The following is a 24,677-nucleotide window of genomic DNA, read 5'->3' as shown; positions in this document are numbered from 1 at the left end:
TTTTTGGACTGGACATATATTGAGAGTACAGTATCTAACTGACTAACAGGGGAAAACTGGATTTGATGACTCCGAGCATTCTCAATATCTAAAAACTCTTGCTGATGAGATAGTGTACAGTTCTTCCATTTTTCAGTTATTATTGAGAATATAATATATTCTCAATATATTATTGAATAATATATTATATTCTCAATATATATATATAATATATTCTCAATATATTATTGAATAATATATTATAATATATTCTCAATATATTATTGAGAATATAATATAATAATGAACTATATTGGTAATGGAAAATCTGTGATTCACTCTTGGCAAGAATAGTGTATTAATTGTGTTAATTCACACAGTGTTAATTCACAGTAATAAAGACAGCATTAGATATAATGACTTAAGTATAGAATTTTATTTCTTACATATAAAGTCTCTAATATCACAGGCCATTGGAAAACCTAGCTGCTTCTGCTTATTCATGAATCCATTACTCAGCTCCACCATCTCTTGAATTTTTGTGACATCTGCATGTTTGAATCCATGTTGCTCTCAAATCCAGGTTTTAGTAAGCATGAAGGTAAAAGGTATAGAGAAAATATGCCTACTGTTTCAATGCTTTGGTTTGAAGGTGGCACCCAACGTTTTCTCTCATATTCTGTGGAGAACATTGTCACCTGGTCACAATTTTCAAAGGAGGCTGAGAAATGTCATATGACTGGGCAGCCATATTCCTGGTTACTAATCCATTAATGCAAAAGAATGGTGAAACAGATTGTAGTGGTCAGCTTTCATTCTACCACAGATGGCTTTTCATCACTCTCATTTTGTACTTCTTATTAAATATATTTAATTTTATTTCCAAGGAAACTGTTACACTTGGATGGAGAGTTGGAGTATAGACATCCATTTATTGTTTGTATGGGTCAAAATGGCTATGACCACAGTATTTTTCCTATAGACATGAATAAATTAATTTTTTAGTTTTATTGAGGTATAATTGACATACAGCATTGTATAAGTTTAAGGTGTACAGCATAATAACTTGACATACATATATTGTGAAATGATTGCCACAGTAAGTTTAGTTAACATCATATTATATAGATACAAAAATGAAAAGGAAAAGATTTTCTTTGTAATGAGAACTTGTAGGATCTACTCTCTTAGCAAACTTAACTATTTTTATCACATTAATTTGATATTGATGGTGATAAGCAAGAAGCAGTGAGATTAGTGAGAATTTAGAATGGAAAGCTAATGAGGACTTAGACTCAGTTACCCATTCAAGCCTAGGCTTTCCACAGATGTTTCCCCTTAAAACCCTTCTCTGTTTAATCTTCAGTCCACCTTACTTGATATCCCCGCCAAAACAGAGCTAGATTGCTTATGTTGAACTCCAATCTCCAATACTGAATATATGTGTAATTATTCTGAACTTCACTTTCCTTATCTACAGTGGTGTATAAGATACTTCATAAGACTTTTGAAAGGACTAAATGAGTTGATATGTATATATTTTGTAGAACAATGCCTGTACCACCAAATAATGTAAGCGCTTAGCACATAATAAGTGCTACTTATTTATTTTCTGTTATTGTCATGATTGTCATCCTCATCATCATCAGATTTACTGGTTTCTCTGTGACCAATTTGGATTAACCTAAGTGTACCTCTTAATCTTCTGCTATGTATTCTTTGTGTCATTTTACTTTTTTTCTCTTTTTAGATGGAAAGTTTGGGATTAAAACCTTACAAAAAAGAATTTCTGGAAAAGTTTCATTTCATGGTGAAATGGAAGGTGAAGATGCAAAAGATGATTCATTGTATTCCATTTTAGAAGTACTGTGGCAAGATGCTGAACAGATAAAAAGCTACCAGGAAAAGCAGAACAAACCTCTGAGTCATGCTGCTTTCACCAATAAGAAAATATTGAATACAGAGTGGGATTATGAATATAAAAACAGTGGAAAATTTATTCATCCAGGCCCAAATTGTATTCCTTCACAGAAAAGACCCCATAAATGTAACTCATTTGGGAAGAATTTAAAGCATAATTTAGATGTACATATTCATAGTGAAAGCAATGCAACAAAGAACTTTGATAAAATTATTGGACACAGTCAAGTTTTCACCCAGAGCTCTTCTTATACTAACCATGAAAATACACACACTGGAGTGAAATTCTGTGACAGCAATCAGTGTGGAAAAGTCTTCGGCTTCAAACAAGCACTCCGTCACAATCTGAAGTTTCCTGTTGGGGAGAAAGCAAATATGTGTACTGAACTTGGGAAGATCTTCACCCAGAGGTCACAACTCTTTGCACCTCAGAGAATTCATACTATGGATAAACCTCATGAACTTAGGAAATGTGTAAATGTTTTTACACAGAAGCCACTACTCAGTATTTATTTGAGAGTTCATAGAGATGAAAAGCTATATATATGTTCTGAGTGTGGAAAGGCATTCATCCAGAATTCAGAATTAATTATGCATGAGAAAATTCATACTAGAGAAAAACCCTATAAATGTCATGAATGTGGAAAATCATTTTTCCAAGTGTCATCTCTCCTAAGGCATCAGACAACTCATACTGGAGAAAAGCTTTATCAATGCAGTGAATGTGGGAAAGGCTTCTCCCTGAACTCAGCCCTAAATGTACATCAGAAAATTCATACTGGAGAGAGACACCATAAGTGCAGTGAGTGTGGGAAAGCCTTTACCCAAAAATCAACACTCAGAATGCATCAGAGAATTCACTCAGGAGAGAGATCCTACATATGTACTGAATGTGGTCAGGCCTTCATCCAAAAGGCACACTTGATTGCACATCAAAGAATTCATACTGGAGAGAAGCCTTATGAATGCAATGACTGTGGGAAATCTTTCCCTTCTAAGTCACAACTCCAGATGCATAAGCGAATTCACACAGGAGAGAAACCCTACATATGCACTGACTGTGGTAAGGCCTTTACCAACAGGTCAAATCTGAATACTCACCAGAAATCTCACACTGGAGAGAAGTCTTATATATGTGCTGAATGTGGGAAAGCCTTCACGGATAGGTCAAATTTCAATAAACACCAGACTATTCATACTCGAGAGAAACCCTTTGTTTGTGCTGATTGTGGGAGGGCCTTCATCCAGAAGTCAGAGTTACTTACACATCAGAGAATCCATACTACAGAGAAGCCTTATAAATGTTCTGACTGTGACAAATCCTTCTCAAAGAAACCACACCTCAAAGTACATCAGCGAATTCACACAGGAGAGAAACCATATATATGTGCAGAATGTGGGAAAGCTTTCACAGACAGATCAAATTTCAATAAACACCAGACAATTCATACTGGAGATAAACCCTATAAATGTAGTGACTGTGGAAAAGGCTTCACTCAGAAATCAGTTCTGAGTATGCATCGCAATATTCATACATGAAAGTAACCCTGTTTCTTGAAAATGAGAAAGCCTTATCACAGAAATCAGGTCTAAGTGTGTATTATAAAATTTAACCAAGACAGATCATATATTGAATGCATTGCATAATAAAAAGAATTTGTCAGGCTCTTTCACCTGAGATGAGAAAAATTATTCAGAAGAGACCCTCTAAGAATGCATTGAATGATGAGGAATTTCCATATTTGCACAGCCTCACAAAATATAATTGAATTCATACTGGGGAAAATGTTATCAGTTTGAGAGATTAGGAAAAGCCTTCCTGTAGAAAGTATTATAAGGCAAATTATTACCAAATTCTTTATAGATTATGAAAAATTATATAAATGACAGTAATGTTTATTGTGTTGTATTAAGCAATTTAAAGTGACAACAAAATGAAAGGTAGGGCAACAAAATAATATATTTGATGTGTAGACCTGCTCTCAGATCTGTTTGTAGCAAAACACATTGCACAATGGGAGGAATAATTGAGTTGAAATTCTTTTTTTTATTTAATGTATTTGTGTCTATCAAATATGTTTGCTACTGAATATTTTGCTCATGTGAATCCACAGTTTTAAATTCATTAAGGTTTTATACATACACTCGTCTGCTGATATAATTTTACACAAACACATAAATATAATCATGTCATATATGTTGATTTCCGTGACATCATATTTCTATCTTCCTTCATTGTGGTACAATGCAAAAATAACCACAGCTCTCTCCCATCCTTTTATGCACCCCTGTTTTTAATATTACTGTTGCTTCTCTTATTAAGAGGCAGAGCTCTCTCTCTACTCCTTGACTCTGAGTTTGGCCATGTGAATTGCTTGGGCCAATATACATTAACAAAGAGATTCAAGAAGATGCTGGAGAGGTGTGAAAAGCCTGCCTTGAGACTTACCCTTTCTTGCCGCTCTTTGGAATTCTGAGACCTTCATGTGAAGAAGCTCAGATTACTAAGGGATGTGAAACCACATGGAACAGAGATGAACCAACCCAGATGAAGCCCCTTAGACCAAATGCCAGATGTGGGAGTAAGGCCTTCTTCAACCTCCAGCCCCAGCCATGCCAGGCCACACCAGAAGAGCCATACTAGTCATCCCAACCAACCTGGAGAATTATGAGATAGATAAAATGATTATTGTTTTAAGCTACTAAGTTTGGTGTAGTCTGTTACACAGCAAATGCTGAGTAATACATAAAAGTGTACACCTACTGGGGGTGTTGTATCAAAATATAAAACATGTGGCATCAACTTTGGGCCTGGGCAGCAGGCGGAGACTGGAAAAGCAATGAGGAAAACTGTTAAGAAAGTCTGCAGAAGATGGCAGTCCATGTTGTCTAACAAGGGAAAAAATAACAAAACAGCTACCATACTCTGTGGAAAGATAGAGAATATACCAAATGAACTTGTGGATCGGGCTAAAGAGATTTCCAACAGAATGTTGAAGTATCTGTTTGCTTCTTTTAGCTGCATATGATAAAATGCAGAAAGAAAAATATGAACTAAGTAAATAACTGTTCCATTTGCAATCAGAGTTCAGAAGAAACACCCAAAAAAACAGGACTTGGCTGAGTTGGAAAATAACTGTCTCACATCTCCAGTCTCTCCAGCCATCAAAATATTCTCAAGGTGAAAAAGTGACCTCCAGAGTAGAGATCAAATCATAGATGTGGCTCTAAGACCCTTTGATAAAATGTGTAAAATATTTTAAGTTGGTGTTTGGGAGACCCTGTCAGCTAAGCTAAACATCTCCTAAAAACTTGTCAACAGTGTCCCAATAGCCTGACTCACTGTTCAAAGTAGAGAGGGGCCCATGTTAAAAAAAATTGTTGATGTTGCGTTTGGGACATATAGTAAATACAAACCAGACTCATAGAAAACTTGCAACATTTTTAACAGAGTTTTACTAACAAAACTACCTCCAGGTTGGACTTAAAAAGACTGGAAAAGTCCAAAGTGAAAAATGGACTCCCCTCTCTTAACTTCTGTGAACAGGAAGCAAGCTGTGAAAGTTACTCAGCTGCAAACATGGGCCATTTCTTATGGGAAAAGAAGGCCGTCTCAGAGAGAAGATCCAAGAACAGTGTACTAAAATGGACTGGGAAGCCATTCCCAGGCAGAACTATGACCTAAACAAGAAACACTTTTTGCCCCTGGAGCAGAGAGACCTGACAGTATTTGCTCTGTGGGATTTCAGAATTATTATTGAACAGTGATTGATAAATGCCTCTTTTTCCTTCCCTTTTTGAATGGAAGTATCTGTTACAGTTATCCTGTCCCTATCTCACTATTGTATTTATATTTATGTGTATGCACGTGTGTGAGTATGTGTGTGTTGGGTTTGGGAGGCGGTCATATAACTTGTCATTTAGTTCACAGGTCTCTGGATTAAAAAAACTGAGAATCTGCACCCAAGGAACCTCAACCATATCTGAATCTGATATAGAAGTCTTAGAGGTCTTGGAATGGGGGTGAATGTATTTTGCCTGGTGTGATAATGTAAATAATTTATTATCGGAAGAGAGACTGTGATAGAAAATACTACAATTTTCCATCCCTATATGTATGCCTATTTTCAGTCATTATTTTGCTTTGTGTTTCAGTTGGGATAATTTCTATTAACCTATCTTCAAGGTCACTGATTTTAACCTCTACCCTGGCTCTGTCAGATCTACTGATGAACCTATTGAAGGCAGTCTTTATCTCAGTTATGTTTTCTTTTTATTTCTAGATTGTCCATTTGAATTTGAAAGAGTTTTCATCTCTGCTGAAATTCCCCACATGTTCATACCTGTTGTTTACATTTTCCACTACCCTCTTTAACATACTAATCATTGTTATTTTAAACTCCTTGTTTGACAGTTTCAACAACTAGATCAACTGAACCTGGATCTGTTGATTGCTTTGTCTCTTGACAGTGGATTGTTTATTCTTGCTGTTTTGCATGTAATATTTGGCTGAATGCCAGATGTTATATGTAGGATAGTAGAAACTGAGGTGAATATTTAATTCCTGGGAGTAGACATGTTACTTTCCTTATAGGTCATTGGCATAGGGGAATTGAGGCCAGCTAGTCAGGATTTGTTCTGGTGTTTAGGTGTTGTTATTGCTCTCTTTACCTGCAATGTATCAATGACTTCAAACTTCTCTAGTGTTACCTTGTGCTTCCAGTAGGCACTGATTTTCCAGATAATTTATCTCAGTATTACTGCACCACCCTTGCCTTTAGGCCTTTCTTAATGTGCTTATACGTGGAGAGTCTCTCTCTCTACCTCTTGCCTCTCCCTTAGTAGCAGACTTTTATTATTACCTGGGTCTTGGTGACCTGATAAGTGGGAGGGCAGGAGTTGTCTGGGGCCAGCCTCAGTCTTAGACAGGCCCTATATCCCTAGATCTTGGAAGGTGAAGCTTTTTCAGTGATCCTGCCCTTCCCATTAGTATTAATAGAAGGCTTTAAATGGTCTGAACCTAGGGAGGATTCCTGCCCTTTCCTTTTCCTTTCCTCTAGCTACAGTAGATCTTTAACTATGTCTTGGGGGCAACAAGGTTTGCTGCACTTCACCCAGTGGCTTAAGGTTTTTATTCTGTGAGGGAGTAGGGTCCCATCAGGGCTTTGGCCATTTCTGTATCAGCAGCTGTGCCCCTAAAGGCCTACACCACTGAGATAGGCTTTCTCCAGTCTCCCACCCTACCCCTGATGTTTCTTATGAGCAACCAGTGGAGGTCTATGGAGAAGAACCTGCAAGTGGGGGCCTATGTCCCCAGCTCTCAGAGCTCTGATATCCTCTTTAAGATTCTTGCTGAATTCTTACTTCTGGTGTGGTGGACCCATCTTCTTTCCTGCTCTGCCACAGATAACCCAGTGATAACTTCCTGCCTTCTCTGAGGCATTTGTCTTATATATCAAACTAATTTGTTCCCCTATGACATTAGCTCCCTGATGAATTCAAGGAAAGTTATGATTTTGTAGATTACCAGGATTTTTTTCTAATTGTAAGAATGGGAGCTAAGCTCTTTCCAAGTGTCTGCATTCTATCCAGAATCCAGATGTCTGGATGGTCTCCTTTGGCCGCTACTATCAGAATATATGCCCCCTTTCCACATGACTTTACCACTTTACCCAAGAGGTAGAGTCCATTTCTCCAGCCCTTGAAACTGGATTTGGTCATTTCTTTGGTCAACGGGATATTAGCAAATATGACACTAGCAGAGGCTTGAGAAGTACTTGCACATTGAGGTTTGCCCACTATTGCTGCTCTTTGAAATCCTGAGCCCAAGTGTGGAAAAGCCTGAGTTATGCTATGAGAGACCTTATGGAGCAGCAGTGGAGCAGAGATGCGCCATCCCAATTGAAGTACCCTAAACCGGCTAGATTTCACCTGCAAGATATGTGAATGAAGCCATTATATCCATGTAACCATGGTCAAGCCAGCTGTGGTCAGCAGCCTCTGGGACGACCTTGTATCATGATCCCCACCTCCTGGTATCTACACCTTTGTATAATTCTGTTCCGATGAGTTTGCACCAGGCTAATGACTTGGTTCTAGTGAATAGAATGAGGCAGAGGTAATGGGATGTCACTTCCAAGATTAGGTTACAGAAAGACTGGGGCTTCCATTTTGGATGCTCTCACTCTCAGTTGGTTCACCTTAGGGGAAGCATGAGGCAGCTCTATGGAAAGACCCATGTGGGTGAGTTTGGGAGCATATTCTCCCAATCTGGTCTTCAAATATGACCATAGGCTTAGCTGACACTTTGACTGCAACTTCATGAAAGACCTTCAGCCAAAGGCACACTTCTGAGCCTTGCCTGAATTCCTGACCCACAGAAACCACAAGAGAGTAAATGTTTTAAGCTGCTGAATTTTAGGGCAATCTGTTTTTAGACTAGAAAAGGTCTGCCATCGACCCCACTGATCCCAGACAACTCACAGAATCATTGATTAAAATGTTTATTGTTTTAAGCCACTAAGTTTTGGGAGGCTTGTTACCCAGAAAAAGCTACCTAATACATTTATTATTTACTGACTTTCCTCCACTATTTATCCAGAACAGATAACAAATACTAATTAACTACTATGAACGCTTTCATGTTTTAATCTGTGCTCATATAAATTATATATAGATAAACATATGTTACATGCTTATAATCAGATAAAAGCTATATAAGGATTGTTTTCTTCTTTGACTTTCGAATATGGGATCATGTCACACAATTATCTCTGCTTGCTTTATTACTGAATAATAACTTTTTTGAATAATTGCATCATAGTTTGCAGGGTGGATATGCAATAACTTATTCAACTATTTGCATATTAAGATTTATTTATACACCCCTTTTTCAACTTAGCAATGCTGTTTAAAATATTAAGAGGCAGTTTTCATAATGGCTGTGTAGATAGGCTCAGGAACCAATGGCTAGGGTTTCAATCCTGACTCTACCAGTTACTAGCTCTGTGACCTTAAGCAAGTTAGTAATCTCTCTGTACTGATTTATTCAGCTGTAAAGGATATTCACAGTAGTACATATCTCATAGTTTCAACGTGAGATGAGTATAAACTTCCTAGGGCTATTATAATATAGTTCCACAAACTGAGTGGCTTCAACAGAAATGTATTGTGAGGCCAGAAGTCTGAAATCAAGGTGTCAGCAGGGCCACACTTCCTCTGAAGGCACTAGAGAAGGAATTGTTTCCTGCTTCTCTCCTAGCTTCTGATAGTCTCAAGTATTCTTTGACTTGTGGATGCATCACTCCAGTCACACAGCCATTTTCTTCCTGAGTGTCTCCACGTCGTGTTCCCTCTGCATGTCTGTCTCTGTGTCTAACTTTCCCTTTTTTATAAGAACACAGTCATACTGGATTAGGCCCACACTAATGACCTCATTTTAACTTGATTACTTCTGTAAAGACTCTGTTATCAAGTGAGTTCACATTCTGAGGTACTGGCAGTTAGGACTTCAACATATATTTGCTGCTGCTACTGCTAAGTCACTTCAGTTGTGTCCAACTCTTTGTGTACCCTGTGGACTGTAGCCCACCAGGCTCCTCTGTCTACAGGATTCTCCAGACAAGAATACTGGAGTGGGTTGCCATTTCCTCCTCCAGGGGATCATCCCGACCCAGGGATCGAACCTGCGTTTTCTGCATTGCAGGTGGAATCTACTGCTGAGCCACTGGGGAAGCCCCTCAACATATCTTTGGGGGTACACAATTACTCAAAATAAATTAATGCATTTTTCTATATAAAGCGTGGGGAGTTCTTGATGAATACTAGATAGACACCACTTCCTGAGTCTGCCAAGGTCCCCCTACCATTCTCTATGATTGGGCAAGATTTGAGGGCTTTATCTGTGGTGTCTTAGTCTCCAACTACCTAAAGAAAATGTTTAGAGTGACGGGAAAAGCAGGCCAAGGACCAAGGCTTGTTACCACATTTTGAGGGCCAGGCCAAGAAAGATTCATGTATAGAGGATAATGGGAAGGAGCAGCCAGAGAGAAGAAAACATACCAGATGAGAGAGTGACTCATAGACAACAGAGTGTTTCCAAGAAAGGTTTCAGTGGAGGAACTTTCCAGACTAAAGGTCAATTCACATGAGGATGGAAAACTGGTTCTTGGATTTTGTGACAAGGAGGTCATTATTACCTGTGGTGTTATTTAGAAGTGAATTTAAGGAAAACAACTGAGCAAATTTGAAGGGATTTCTGAACTCAGGTGGTACTTGACCACAGAATTTTTCCAGTAGAAAAAAATATTAGGCTATTGGGCTGCATTACTCTATTGTCTAGGTTATACTTAGAAATGTGTTTTCAAGAGTCCTTTGTGATTCCAAGTTAGAGTCAGCCAAAAGTAGAAATTGCATGAGATTTGGGAGGTCAAAATGAAGGAGCAACCATTACTCCAAAAGTTTGAGATTAGATTCAGAGAAGGACAAATGCAGAGATACCTAGGTCTTAACATTTCTTCACTCTCTTCCACTCTGTATTCAGCCCTTTCTATCTCCCAGCCAGGGCTTCTCTGGTAGCTCAGCTGGTAAAGAATCTGCCTGTAATGCAGAAGACGCCAGGTTCAATCCCTGGGTTGGGAAGATTCCCTGGAGAAGGGAACGGCTACCCACTCCAGTATTCTGGCCTGGAGAACTTCATGGACCAGTCGAGTCCATGGTCTGGCAAAAAGTCAGACAAGACTGAGCAACTTTCACTTGTCTCCCAGCCCTGCTGACCTACAGTGGCCTTCGGCCTGCCGGTCAATGCCTGGCTGCAGCCCACAAAGGCAACAGCTCTTCATAGACTTCTTCATCAGCTCCCCTTTCACAGTCTTACTTAAGCAGCTGAATGTGCCTGGCTTCTCAGATTTTCTTGCAAGCACTGACTTATCCACCCATGCCAGTGTTTCAAAAACACTGGTTTAGTGACTTCTCTAATCTTCCAGCTTCCCCTTCCATACCTTTACTTCCCCAGCTACTCCCACAATTGTGCATGATCTAATTCACATTTTAAAATTCCTTATTTCATTATACTCATAATTAATCCACTTCCCCAAATGAACCCTGATTGTTAATGTTACACTTTTTTTTTCCTGAGAACTTGGTAAGCATCACTCTTCTAAAATTGAGTGGTGCCATTGAGAAGTCTTAGATTAACCTGCTATTTTTCTTGTATGTTTCTGCCATGTGATTCTTTTTTTATGCTTGAAGTTAAGGATCTTTAGAAGTGTGTGCCTTAGTCTTGATTTTTGTAAACTGATTTTGACTGGGTTATAGTCAGCTGTTCCAATCATGATTCATGGCTTTTATTTCAGGGAATTGTTTTGCTTAACTTTTTAATCTGGTCTATCTTTTCTTCATGGACATCAGTTGTGCATATGTAATGTGTCTTTGTCATCTTCATCCATTTCATACTGCTCTACATTCATTTCATATCATTGTTCTTTTTGGTTGTTTATGGTTGGCTCTTCTCCATGAATCTCTCATGTTTCTTAATGTCTAGGCATTAATAGCCAGTGTGCTCAGATTTATTTACATTTCAGGACAATGAAGATAGACGATGTCTCCCTCCCTGGAGACATTCACAGAGATTTACTTACATTCTAGGGTAATAAAGATCATGGCTCTCTTCCTAAGAGGATGGGCAATAAATCAATATAACAATATTGTGTTTTCCCTACATTTTAATTATGTCAATTTTCAATCATGTACAAACATCAAAAGAACAGTACAATTAACACATAACTTTCATCTAGATTCAACAGTGTATACATAAATTTTTTCCTGAGTAACTGATGGCAAATTACAGACATTAGAACATTATACTCAAATAATTGAGCATCCATATCCTAAAAATAAGGACATTCACCCCCATACATAGATTATCATTATCAATCTAGTTCTCATATGATATCAAATATGATATTGCATATCCAGTCCATTTTCAAATTTCTCTCACTGTCTCCAAAATATATTTTACAACTTTATTGAGGTATAATAACATATAGTAAATGGAAATTATTTAAAGTGTACAATTTGGTGAGTTTTGGCGTATGTATGTACCATTAAAACCATCACTACAATAAAAACGATGAATATATCCATTACCCCTAACAATTTCCTTATGACCCTTTGACACCCATCTCTCCCTTCCTACACCCTCCCCCCCATCCACAGGCAACCACTGATCTGTTTTTCATTACAAATTAGTTTGAATTTTCTACAGTTTTATATATATGGAATCATATTGTAGGTATCCTTGTTTTGTTTGGCTTCTTTCAGCATAATTATTTTGTGATTCATTTTTGTTGTTACATGTGTCTATATTAATTACTTTTTACTGCTAAGTGGTATTTCATTGTATAGATATACCAAATTTGTTTATCCATTCATGTGTTGATAGAAATCCGTGGTGTTTCTAGTTTTTGGCTGTTACAAATAAAAGTGATACGAACATTTGAATGCAAGTCTTTGTGTGGACATAGCTTTCATTTCTCTTGTGTGAATACCTGGGAATGAATAGTTTTGTTATATTTTGAGTGTGTATTTAGCTATTTAAGAAATTACTAAACTATTTTCCAAGGTGCCAAACCATTTTACATTCCCACCAGCAGTATGTAAGTGTTCAATTTGCTTCATATCTTTGCCCTCACTAGGTATAATTATTCCTTTTAAATTTTAGCCATTTTTGTGAGAATGATATGGTATCTCACTGTGGTTTCAACTTACATTTTCCTATAATGCTATGGAGCATCTTGTGCTTATTTACAATCTATATCATCTTGGTTGATGTATCTTTTATTTTGCACAATTGTAAGAGCTCTTTATATATCCTAGATGTAAGTCCTTTGTTGGATATATATTTTGCAAATATTTGCTCCCAAGTTTGCCTTTTCATTTGAATAAAAGAAGAGTAAAAGTTTTTAATTTTAGTTAAGTCCAGTGTATTTATACTTTCGTTCATAGTCCATGCTTTTTGAGTCATTGTTAAGAAATTTTTGCAAATTTCAAAGTCACTAAGATTTTATCCTTTGCTTTCTTCTAGACATTTTATAATATTGGTTCTTACATGTAGTTCTATCCATTTTTATTTAATTTTGTATATGGTCTTAAGAAAGGGTTTAGGTTCATTTTGTTTTGCATATGGCTGTCCAGTTGTTCCAGAACCATTTGTTTAAAAAAAAGTCATCCTCCCACCATTGAATTACCTTGTCATTTGTGTTAAAATCAATTGATTGGTTGTATTTCTGGAAATACTTCAATTCTTATTTATTTGGCTGCACCGGGTCTTAGTTGTGGCATGCAGAATCTTTAGTTGTGGCATCCAAACTCTTAGTTGTGGCAAGTGTGAGCTAGTTCTCTGACTGTGGATCAAACCCAGTACCCTTGCATTGGGAGTGCGGAGTCTGAGCCACTGGACCACCAGGGAAGTCCCTCTGGAAGTACTTCAGTTCTGTGTTTCTGTTTGTCTGTCTTACTGCCAGTACCACTATTGGCACTGTAACTTCTGTATTATCATAACATCACTGATTACTGTAGCTTTATAATAAGTCTTGAAGTCAAATAGTATAAGTTCTTCAACTTTACTCTTTTCCACAATTGTTTAGGCATATGTGAGTCTTTTATATTTCCAAATGAATTTTGGAATCAGCTTGTCAGTTACTATAAAAAGCCTGATTGGGTTTTGATTGGGATTGAATCGAATCTATGGATCTATTTGGAAATAGTTGACATTTTAATAATACTGAGTGTTCAGATCCATGAACAGGATATATCTTTCCATTTATTTAGGTCTTCTTTCATTTCTCTCAGAAGTGTTTTCTAGTTTTTAGTATGCAAATTTTACACATTTTGTCAAATTTCATAAGTATTTCATATGTCTATATTATTTTAAATGATATTAGTTATTTTAAAGTTTCCAATAGTTATTTGCTAGGATAGAGAAATGCAGCTGACTTTTGCATGTTGATCTTGTATCCTATAACTTTGCAAAGCTCATTTATAAGTTCTAGTAGCTATTTTTGATCCTGTAAGCATTTATACATAGACAGTCATGTCATCTGTAAGAAATGGTAGTTTTGCTTCTTTCTTTCCATTTTATTTATTTCTTGTCTTATTGTACTCACTAGAACCTGCAGTACAATGTTGAATAGAAGTGACTAGAGTGGAAATATTTGCCTTTGTCTTGATCTTAATAAGAAAACAGTTTCAATCCCTGGGTTGGGAAGATCCCTTGGAGTAGGAAATGGCAACCCACTCCAGTATTCTCGCCTGTAATATTCTGTGGACAGAGGAGCCTGGCAGGTAAGAGGAGCCTGACGGGCTACAGTCCATGGGACTGCAAAGAGTCAGACAAAACTGATCACACACCCTGATGACCTATGTGGGATCTCTCACCTCACCTCAATACATAATGTAGTATTGGATTATAATACACTTTGCTATTCCCATCTATTGTTATGATTTATAATCCAATTCCATTGTGATCAGAGAAAATACTTTACCGTTATATATACATAGCCCTGCATCCATGTCCCCATCCCTTCACATACTCTACGCATCACTCCTGCCTTGTATTCCACCTGTGCCTCCCTCGTCTCCACCATCATTTGAAATCCACTGAGCCCCTCTCCTGCACAAGGTATGCTCCCTATGGGCTCCATACACAGCCCTCACAGTGTACACTGGTCCGTTTCTTTTCCTCCTCTCCCTGCTTGCATGCTAGAGTTCTCCACAATCCCATCTAATTCTGTAAAACATGGCCCTTCCCATCTCTCCATCGGTCAATCTGGCTCCACTCAGTCTCGCCCTGGAAGGGCGATAAGGGCGGTGCTCGGGTACACTGAGGTTATGGGAGTCTGAGCGGCTAATCCATTCTCGGGACTAAAAATGCTAAATTTGGGCTCTCTGCTCAGGTTGAACTAACTAAACAAGATATATATTCGCTCTTCATTCACACAACAGTTAAGCGTGAGTTACCTCCAAAATCTCTGTGGTGTGCGGGCCTTGTGGGGTGGTCTATGCGGTGGATGGGGTACGAGAGATGTAATCAGTGATGCTACAGTAATACAGAAGTTGCAGCAATGCCAGTAGTGGTACTGGCAGTAAGACAGAAAAATAGAATTGAAGTACTTCCAGAGGGACGTCTATGTGGAGGGCAGGGTGTTTGTAGAGGTTTCCCACATGCCCCGCCCACTACGGCTTCTTTTGGCCCATTATAGGTGAAAAGCGTGGGTCCAGAACACAACCTAAACTTGGGCTTCCTTTTGTGTGTGTCTTTCGAAGCGACGGCTATTTGCAGTTGTTGGCTTGCTGGCAGCGGGTCACCTCCCTTTTAGAAGTTCAAGCTTTGGACAGACCAAATGTTTGTTGTTCGTGTAAACTTGAGCACTTTGTCCTTATCCTCGCCATTTCTCAGCTTCTTCATTTATGACATAAGGATGAAGACGGTAGCTACATCATGACTGGTGCAGAGCATTTGGAGCTAGGCTCTGAGCATACTAAAGGGGTGTGATGGGTTTTCTAGGGCATCCTGATTAGTTAGGGATAGAAATATGCTGAGCCACCAGGAAAGGGGGCCTCCCTGGTGGTGCTGGTGGTAAAGAACCAGCCTGTCAATGCAGGAGATGTAAGAGACTTGGATTTGATCCCTGGGCGGGGAAGATCCCCTGGAGGAGGAAATGGCAATCCACTTCAGTATTTTTGCCTGGAGAATTCCATGGACAGAGAAGCCTGGCAGACTGCAGCCCATGGGGTCCCAAAGAGTTGGACACGGCTGAAGCGACTTAGCACACAGACATGTGCTAACAGAAATAACAACTATTAGCATTCTGCCCTTATGAGCTGGCACTGTGCTAAGTGCTTTACTTTCTTCAGCTCCTTTTCTCAGCCTAACACTGTACCAGGTGAGTACTATCATCATCTCCATTTTATCATTCCAAGCTGGGTGGTGCATGAAATACTTCCAGGTGCTGGGCCTCTCTGCTGACCTCTGCCCCTTCCTGTGTCCACAGCCACTTGCTTGTGATTCATCTGCTTTCCAAGTCCCCGTGGGATGTGGAGAGTTCCTGCTGCAGCTGAGAAGCGGGTGGCCTGACTGTGGGGACTGCACAAGAAGATCCCCATGAATTACAAGGTCAGTCAGACCTAGTGGTACTACCATGATACCTAAGGCCACAGTAGAAAGAACCCTCCCCGGCTGGACTCAGACCCACCACAGAGCAGTGTGTGGGTTTATACACACTGCACTTATATGGGTTATTTATATGGGTTATTTCACTTTCTGACCTCTCCTGGGCCCAGAAAATGGCGGCATGGAACACTCCCCCTAAAATTATATCAATTATTCCACTTTCTCATTTCCCATACTTAAACCTTCACAACTATATCAGTAGTGATTTCTCCAGCTTCAATTATCTGGGATATGCAGAGAAGCACCAGACTCCCTTCAAATTTATATACCTTTTTTTCTTGACTTACTCTTTTAGTTAAAACCTTCAAAACACTATTAATAATATCTTCTAAGCATCTAAACTAGTCATTTGACCCTAGGTTTCTATTGTCACTGGGCTTCCCTGGTGGCTCAGACGGTAAAACCTGGTGGGCTACAGTTCATGGGATCCCAAAGAATTGGACACAACTGAGCAACTTCACTTTCTATTGTCACTACCAGACCATCCTGAGGTGCCCCAGATCCACACTGAGTTCCCATAACCCAGAACTGGGAGCCCTCAATATTTATACCAATTCTTATCTTAATGTGCCCCTCAGGGACTCTGCTGGGCCAAGGGGCTGGATCTTCTCTGGTCTGCTTGGCTGGGTCTGTGTCCACTCTTTTGGTTGCTTTCCAGAAACCTGTTGTGCTCTCACAATATCTCCTTTGTTCACATGGTGAGTTTATATATCAAAACAAACATTTGTTTACAGTTGCTATTTTTGTTTCTTAGAAAAAATCTGACTTAACTGCTTGTGGCCAGTCTACCACATTTAATTGGAAGATTCACATTGTGTTTTCGTCCTTTAAAAATCTCCTCTGGATGCGTTAATTATGTTCCCTTTCTCACTCCTGATTCTATATCAGTTTTAACTTTATTTTAATCAAGTTTGAGTGGTCTATAGACTCTTTCCTATTTCAGTGGTGTTTTGGTTTCATGTGTCAAGTATAATGTATATTTTTAGAAAATGTCTCTTTATTCACCTTTCTCCTATTATTTGAAATCACTTTGTTGTTTATAACTTCTTGAGGAGGACACTTAGCTAGCAAATTTTTATTGTTCCCAACATATTCATTTAAGATTATAAATTTTCCTCTATATGTTCCTTTAAGCCCATAAGTTTTTTCTATAAACATTTTTTTTGTTGTTTTTCATTTATTTTTATTAGTTGGAGGTTAATTACTTAACAATATTGTAGTGGGAGCTTCTATAAACTTTTAAATCAAAGTATAACATTTATCCAGGAAAGCATACACATTTTAAAAGTATAGCTCAGTGAATTTTAGAGCACAGCCTTGTAACCACCCCTGAGATCAAGAAGTTAAACATTCTCAGTGACCCAGGAGTGCCTTTCTCGGCTCCCCGTGATGTAGACTTGTACTGCTTTGGAAATGTGAAGAGGCATTTTCAATTGTCACAAGACGAGGCAGGACTGAAGTCATTTGTCCGATAGAGGTGGGGAGATGAAACATCCTGCTGGGTGTGGGATAGATCTGCCCAGCACAGAACTGTCCCACCCAAAATGCTGACAGCTCTACCGCTGACAGACATGGGGACAAACTCATCCTTGCTCCCTTTTCTGCCTTGGCCCCAGCCTGTGACCTGTTAGCTTACTCACACCCTCCAATTCCAGTTGCCTTTCATTCCCAGGTATCTGTAGTTACCTGCCACATTTATCTGGCACCTGTGCCCTGTCCCGCCTGATGTATCCACCTGGAAATGCCTTTTCCGGATCAGCCTGAAGGACACAATGCAAATTTCAAAACTTATACCCCTTCCACAGCTTTGCAGCATTTGGGTGTCCACACTACTGGCTATAAGCCTTCAAGGATAGGAAATGTGTATTCTGCAATTTCTGTGTCCCCAAACACCCAGGAAAACCCCAGCTACAAAAAAGGAGTTCAAAAAAGGTTTGTTATATGAATACTCAATAGTATGGTGTTCATTATATGATTTTTTTAACTGGGAAGCTTTATTTAATACAATGGGTATCTTGCCATGAGCATCTGCTATACTGTTGTTCCTGCAAAATTATTTTATCCTTTATCCATTCTGTGGCTGATCAATCTGAAGTAAAAACAGTTTTTGGCTGTTATCAATAAAGCTCCTCTGGACATTCTAGTACATGCTATTTAGTGCACATATGTACACATTTCTGTTTGGTATATACATAGAAATTGAATGGCTGGACCATATGATAGATGTATTGTTAGCTCTTAAAGCAACTATTGATATTTTCCAAAGTGGCTATACCATTTTACATCCTTCCTAGCAGAGGAGGAGAATTTCTGCTGTTCCACACCCTCACCAACACTCAGCAGCAAACGCCTCCCTTTCTGTGATTGCATCTTTTAGATTTTTTTCACCATGTGCCTTGAGTCTCTTTCTTTTCATTGTTTTCCATTCTTTTAGCTCTCTGTAATTCAGTAATGATATTTTCCATTGTCTTATCTTCTGGACTCACTCTCCATGCCTCACCTGTTTCCAGTTTGCTACTAAAACCCTCTGTTGATTTTTTTAATTTATTTTTTTATTGAAGGATAATTGCTTTACAGAATTTTGTTGGTTTCTGTCACTGAAAAGCTAGCAATATATGGATTACAACAAAGTGGAAAGTATCCTGGAGAGGACTGGGAAATTGATTTCACTCATATGCCAAAAGCTAATGGATATTCTTGCTTACAAGTTTGGGTAGATACTTTTACTGGCTGGATTGAGGCTTTTCCGTGTCATAGTGAACCAGATGAGGAGGTTATAAAGATGTTAATCCATGAAATGATCCCCAGGTTTGGGCTGCCACCAAGCCTTCAGAGTGACAATGGCTCCGCCTTTAAAGCTGCTGTAACTCAGGGGGTGTCTAAAGATCTAGGAATAGAATATCACTTACACTGTTCCTGGAGACCCCAATCCTCAGGAAAGGTTGAAAAAGCTAATGATATTATCAAAAGACATCTGCGCAAATTATCTAAGAGACGCAGGACAACTGGATTACAGTCCTACCCATAGCTTTAATGAGGGCTCGGACTGCCCCATAAAAGGAGGGACTGTCCCCCTTTGAATGTATTTATGGGAGGCCTTTCTTATGCACAGACATTGTTATAGACCCTGAAGCCTTGGAATTGACTAGTTATGTAACTCAGCTCTCAGCTTTTCAACAGGCATTAACAGAACTCTGGGAGATGACTCCTGACCCAGCCTCTGAGTCAAGCAAGCCTCTCTTTGAGCCAGGAACCGAGGTCCTCATAAAAACATTAGGATCTGGGGGCCCATCCCTCAAGCCCCTCTGGGAAGGCCCTTACCAGGTTATTCTTTCTTCTCCCACAGCTGTCAAAGTGCCAGGAATTGATTCGTGGGTACATCACACTTGAGTTAAGAGGTGGCACCCTGACCAGAACTAAGTGATGTCATTTTATGTCTTTACTTTCTATGCTCTGACTTTGTACTTTTCACATGGGCCTGATAATCTATGTGAGCCTACTCCTGCTGACTCCAAAGATCCTGAGTCTGCCGATTGATCCTCAAGACAATGCCTTCCTGTCCTGGGCTCCCTCCTATGCTGCATTCCACAATCAGTCTAATTGCTGGGTCTGTGGAACACTCCCCTCTTCATCGGTGGAAGGCTTCCCACGGTGGACATCTCCACTTCAAGGACGAGACTTTCTCCAAGTCTGCGAATACCTTCAGCAACAATCATATGTAATGCCTCTTCTTCATCTGATGACATCTAACAAGCCTAAAATGGACTTGTGCAAGACTTTGTACTTTAACTATGGACATAAGGTGACTTTTAATTTTGATTATACATTGTCTCAGTTTAATGACTATTTTGCTACATATAAGACAAATAGGTCTAGATCTAATGGTTTTTTATCTGATGCTTATCAAATGTGGGATGAGGTTATTTGGCTAACTCCTGAAAAAGGACATCTAATATCTACTGCCCCTACATGCTGGGAACAAACAGAGTCATCCCCAAAAGTTAGCCAACAACTTAATTACAATGATTGGAAACAATTGGGATTTTTGCCTCAGGAAATATGCAGCATAATCATTCCCATGTTTTCCAACCCCAGTTCAGGTCCTCCCTTTGTCTGGCCAGGCACTAACTGAGACTGGATATCTCAGTCATGCTGGCTTGCTCCAAACAGGACCTATTGGATATGTGGCTCTTACCTATGGGCTTGGCTTCCCCCTGGTTGGGTAGGAAGATGCACCCTGGGTCTAGACTTTACTCACAGCTTTATATTTTCAGAGCTTCCAGAAAAGCCTCCTAATTTACCCCACCTTAATATTCAGTGGGCAAGGGTGTATTTCACTGGTATGATTATTTGGCTGCAGTGTTTGTTCCCTCTTTGGGAACTATAGATGTTATGCTACGAGTGGATGCCTTGACTAATTTTACTCAACAGGCATTGCAAGATTCTCAAAAAGCTATTTCAGCTCTTAATGCTGAACAAGCACAAATTAGAAAGGTGGTTTTACAAAACAGATTGGCTTTAGATATTCTGACAGATGCGCAAAGAGGAACTTGTGCCATTATTCATACCCAATGTTGTACATATATACCTGATATGAGCACTAATGTTACTCATTTTACTAAACACATGAACAAGATGATTGGGGCTGTGGTACCCCAGACTCTGTCTTCAAGCCAAATGGCTCAGAACCTACTTGACAAACCAGTATGTTATACTCAGATATTGTTCCCCTAATCTATGTAAACGAAACTATTTGTATGGTAATCTGCCCTTCTACAAGATTCAAGTCAATCGTTTTATGGCCTGGGATGAATCATCTGGTGCCAAGATTATCCCAAAATGCATCTTATGGATGAGGGGCCTGGAGCCATTCTGAGTTTTAAGCCATTCTTTTCATTAACAGACTGCTAGTGACTATATAACATCCAGCTGAAGACTAGCAGCGGGGTACTCTTTCTGCCCCCTTCTGATGCCTATGTCAGAAGCTTTCTCTATCTCCTTTATACTTAAATAAAACTTTATTACACAAAAGCTCTGAGCAATCCAGCCTCGTCTCTGGCCCCAGATTGAGTTTGTCTCCTCCAGAGGCCAAGAATCCCGGCATCTTATCATTTAGCAACAACCTTTCATCTTGGGGGCTCGTCCGAAACCTCAACATGAATCAGCCATAGGTATACATATATTCCCTCCCTTTTGAACCTCCCTCCCATCTCCCTCCCCATCCCACCCCTCTAGGTTGATACAAGCCCCTGTTTTAGTTTCCTGAGCCATACAGCAAATTCCTGTTGGCTGTCTATTTTACATATGGTAATATAAGTTTACATGTTACTCTTTCCATACATCTCACCCTCTCCTCTCTTCTCCCCATGTCCATAAGTCTATTCTCTATGTCTGTTTCTCCATTGCTTCCCTGTAAATAAATTTTTCAGTACCATTTTTCTAGATTCCGTATATATGCATTAGAATATGACATTTTATCTTTCTCTTCTGACTCACTTCACTCTGTATAATAGGTTCTAGGTTCATCCATCTCATCAAAACTGACTCAATTGCATTCCTTTTTATGGCTGAGTAATTTTCCATTGTGTATATATACCACAACCTCTTTATCCATTCATCTGTCGATGGACATCTAGGTTGCTTCCATGTTCTAGCTATTGTTAATAGTGCTGCAGTGAACGATGGGATACATGTGTCTTTTTCAATTTTGGTTTCCTCAAGGTATATGCCTAGAAGTGAGATTGCTGGGTCTTATGGTGGTTTTATTCCTAGTAAAACCTTATGTTGATTTCTTACTTTCACTTACTGTGATTTTTAGCTACAGACTTTCTGTATGGTTTTTTTTTCCCATAAATTCCCATTGTTTGATGACTGTCTTCATTTTACCATATCTTAACTTGAATATGTTAATTTCTTGGTCTTTTTTTGCCAGAGCTTGTGCAGTTTTCATTATGCTATGCTATCTCCAGCTGAAAGAAGCCGGTGATACCACCATAAAGGGTACTATGTTAAAATCCAACTAAATGTTTATAGAGGATAAATAGAACAAACTATATCAGGGAAAAGATATTTTCCAAAATATTAGTTACAAGAGCTTAAAAAAACTTCTAGAACTACATCCCCTTAATCCTAAATCATTAATCTTATTACTCCATCATTTACATTTATATTATTGGAAATTTACTGTTTTTATCATAGTTGATTTACAGTGTTGTGCTGGTTTGAGGTGTATAGCAAAGTGACTCAGTTTATATATATAAAATATTCTTTTTTACAGATTCTTTTCCCTTACAGATTATTATAAAATATTGAGTATAGCTCTAGGTGCTATACGGTATGTCATTTGTTGTTGTTGTTGTTTAGTCACTACATTGTTTCTGACTCTTGCAACCCCATTGCCTGTAGCCCACCAGGCTTCTCTGTCCACAGGATTTCCCAGGCAAGAATACTGGAGTGGGTTGCCATTTCCTTCTCCAGGGGATCTTCCAAACCCAGGGATCAAACCTGCACCTCCTACATTGTCAGGCAGATTCTTTACCACTGAGCCACCAGGGAAACCCCATAGGTCCTTGTTGGTTATCTAGTTTATATATAAGTAAGTGTAAGTGTTAGTTGCTCAGTTATGCCCGATTCTTTGTGACCCCATGGACTGCAGCCCACCAGACTTCTCTGTCCATGAGATTTTCCAGGCAAGGATACTGGAGTAGGTTGCCCTTTCCTTCTCCAGGGGATTTTCCCAACCCAGGGATCAAACCCCAGTCTCCTGCACTGCAGGCAGATTCTTTACCAACTCTATAGGAGTGTGTATATGTTAATCCCAAACTTCTAATTTATCCCTTCCCCCACTTTCCCCTTTGGTAACCATAATTTAGTTTTCTATATCTGTGAGTCTATTTTTGTTTTGTATATAAGTTCACTTGTATCTTTTTAAGATTCCATATATAAGCAATGTTATATGATATTTCTCTTTCTCTGTCTTGCTTATTTCACTTAGTATAATCTCTAGGTCCATCCATGTTGCTGTGAATGGCATTATTTTATTTTTTATGGGTGAATAATATTCTATTGTATTAATATATATGTACCACATTTTCTTTATCCATTCCTCTGTCGATGGACATTTAGGTTGCCTCCATATCTTGGCTGTTGTAAATAGTGCTCCAGTAAACACTGGGGTGCACGTGTCTTTGAATTATAGTGTTCTCTGGGTATATGCCCAAGAGTGGGATTGCTGGATCATATGGTTGCTCTATTTTGTTTTTTAAGGAATCTCCATGCTGTTCTCCATAGTGGTTGCACCAATGTACATTCCCACCAACAGTATAGGAGAGTTTGCTTTTCTCCACACCCTTTCTAGCATGTTGAGCTCATTCTTAAAGAATGGGAAGGATTCAGTAGACTAACTTTGGGTACCAGGAAATTCCAGTAAGGAGGCTTGACGCAGACTAAGATGATCCATGAGTCTTTTTTTTTTTTTTATACTGTTTTTTTTTTTTATTTTTTTATTAGTTGGAGGCTAATTACTTCACAACATTTCAGTGGGTTTTGTCATACATTGATATGAATCAGCCATAGATTTACACGTATTCACCATCCCGATCCCCCCTCCCACCTCCCTCTCCACCCGATTCCTCTGGGTCTTCCCAGTGCACCAGGCCCGAGCACTTGTCTCATGCATCCCACCTGGGCTGGTGATCTGTTTCACCATAGATAGTATACATGCTGTTCTTTTGAAATATCCCACCCTCACATTCTACCAGAGTTCAAAAGTCTGTTCTGTATTTCTGTGTGTCTTTTTCTGTTTTGCATATAGGGTTATCGTTACCATCTTTCTAAATTCCATATATATGTGTTAGTATGCTGTAATGTTCTTTATCTTTCTGGCTTACTTCACTCTGTATAAGGGGCTCCAGTTTCATCCATCTCATTAGGACTGGTTCAAATGAATTCTTTTTAACGGCTGAGTAATATTCCATGGTGTATATGTATCACAGCTTCCTTATCCATTCATCTGCTGATGGGCATCTAGGTTGCTTCCATGTCCTGGCTATTATAAACAGTGCTGCGATGAACATTGGGGTGCACGTGTCTCTTTCAGATCTGGTTTCCTCAGTGTGTATGCCCAGAAGTGGTATTGCTGGGTCATATTAAGACAGGAAACCCTGGGTGAGGCACTTTGCAAGGGTGGGAATCTTACTTGAAATATACTGGAGAGTCATTGAAGAGAGAATGTACTTGTAGCTGTCCTAACTTGTTAGGAATCACCAAAATCATATGATAAGGTATAGAAAATGACCACAGAAATAAGGCGGAGTGACTGGAAGTCTTTGAGGCCCAGGTGGGAAATTTCCTTCCTATTCCACACTTTTAGAAATGCAGATCCTTTGGCCACCTGGGGTGTGCCATGATTATGCTAAGTGCAGGGAGACAGTCTAGTATAAAACGGAGTCTATCCTGGAGAAGCTTAAAAACCTAATGTGGAGGACACTCTCATTAACAGGTGAGTTTAGTGCAATGAGGTACCAAGAAGATAAAAGTGTGCTCTGAA

At 39.1% G+C, this 24,677-nt stretch overlaps 1 protein-coding gene across 2 annotated transcripts in view; it reads left to right on the top strand.

Annotated features, from left to right (window-relative positions):
- ZNF81 (zinc finger protein 81) overlaps positions 1-7,239 on the top strand; it is a 93,965-nt gene extending 86,726 nt beyond the window's left edge. For both annotated transcript variants that reach the window (XM_043895192.1, XM_043895191.1), the window contains exon 6: positions 1,730-7,239. In XM_043895192.1, coding sequence (XP_043751127.1) covers positions 1,730-3,438 — 1,709 coding nt within the window. In that variant the 3' untranslated portion in view covers positions 3,439-7,239. The remainder of the gene's footprint in view (positions 1-1,729) is intronic.
- The last annotated feature ends 17,438 nt before the right edge of the window (positions 7,240-24,677 follow it).

The sequence above is a fragment of the Cervus elaphus genome, chromosome X (assembly GCF_910594005.1).
Source record: "Cervus elaphus chromosome X, mCerEla1.1, whole genome shotgun sequence".
Lineage (NCBI taxonomy): Eukaryota > Metazoa > Chordata > Mammalia > Artiodactyla > Cervidae > Cervus > Cervus elaphus.
Note: the sequence above shows the minus strand (reverse complement) of the source record. Positions and strands in the feature narration are given on the sequence as shown.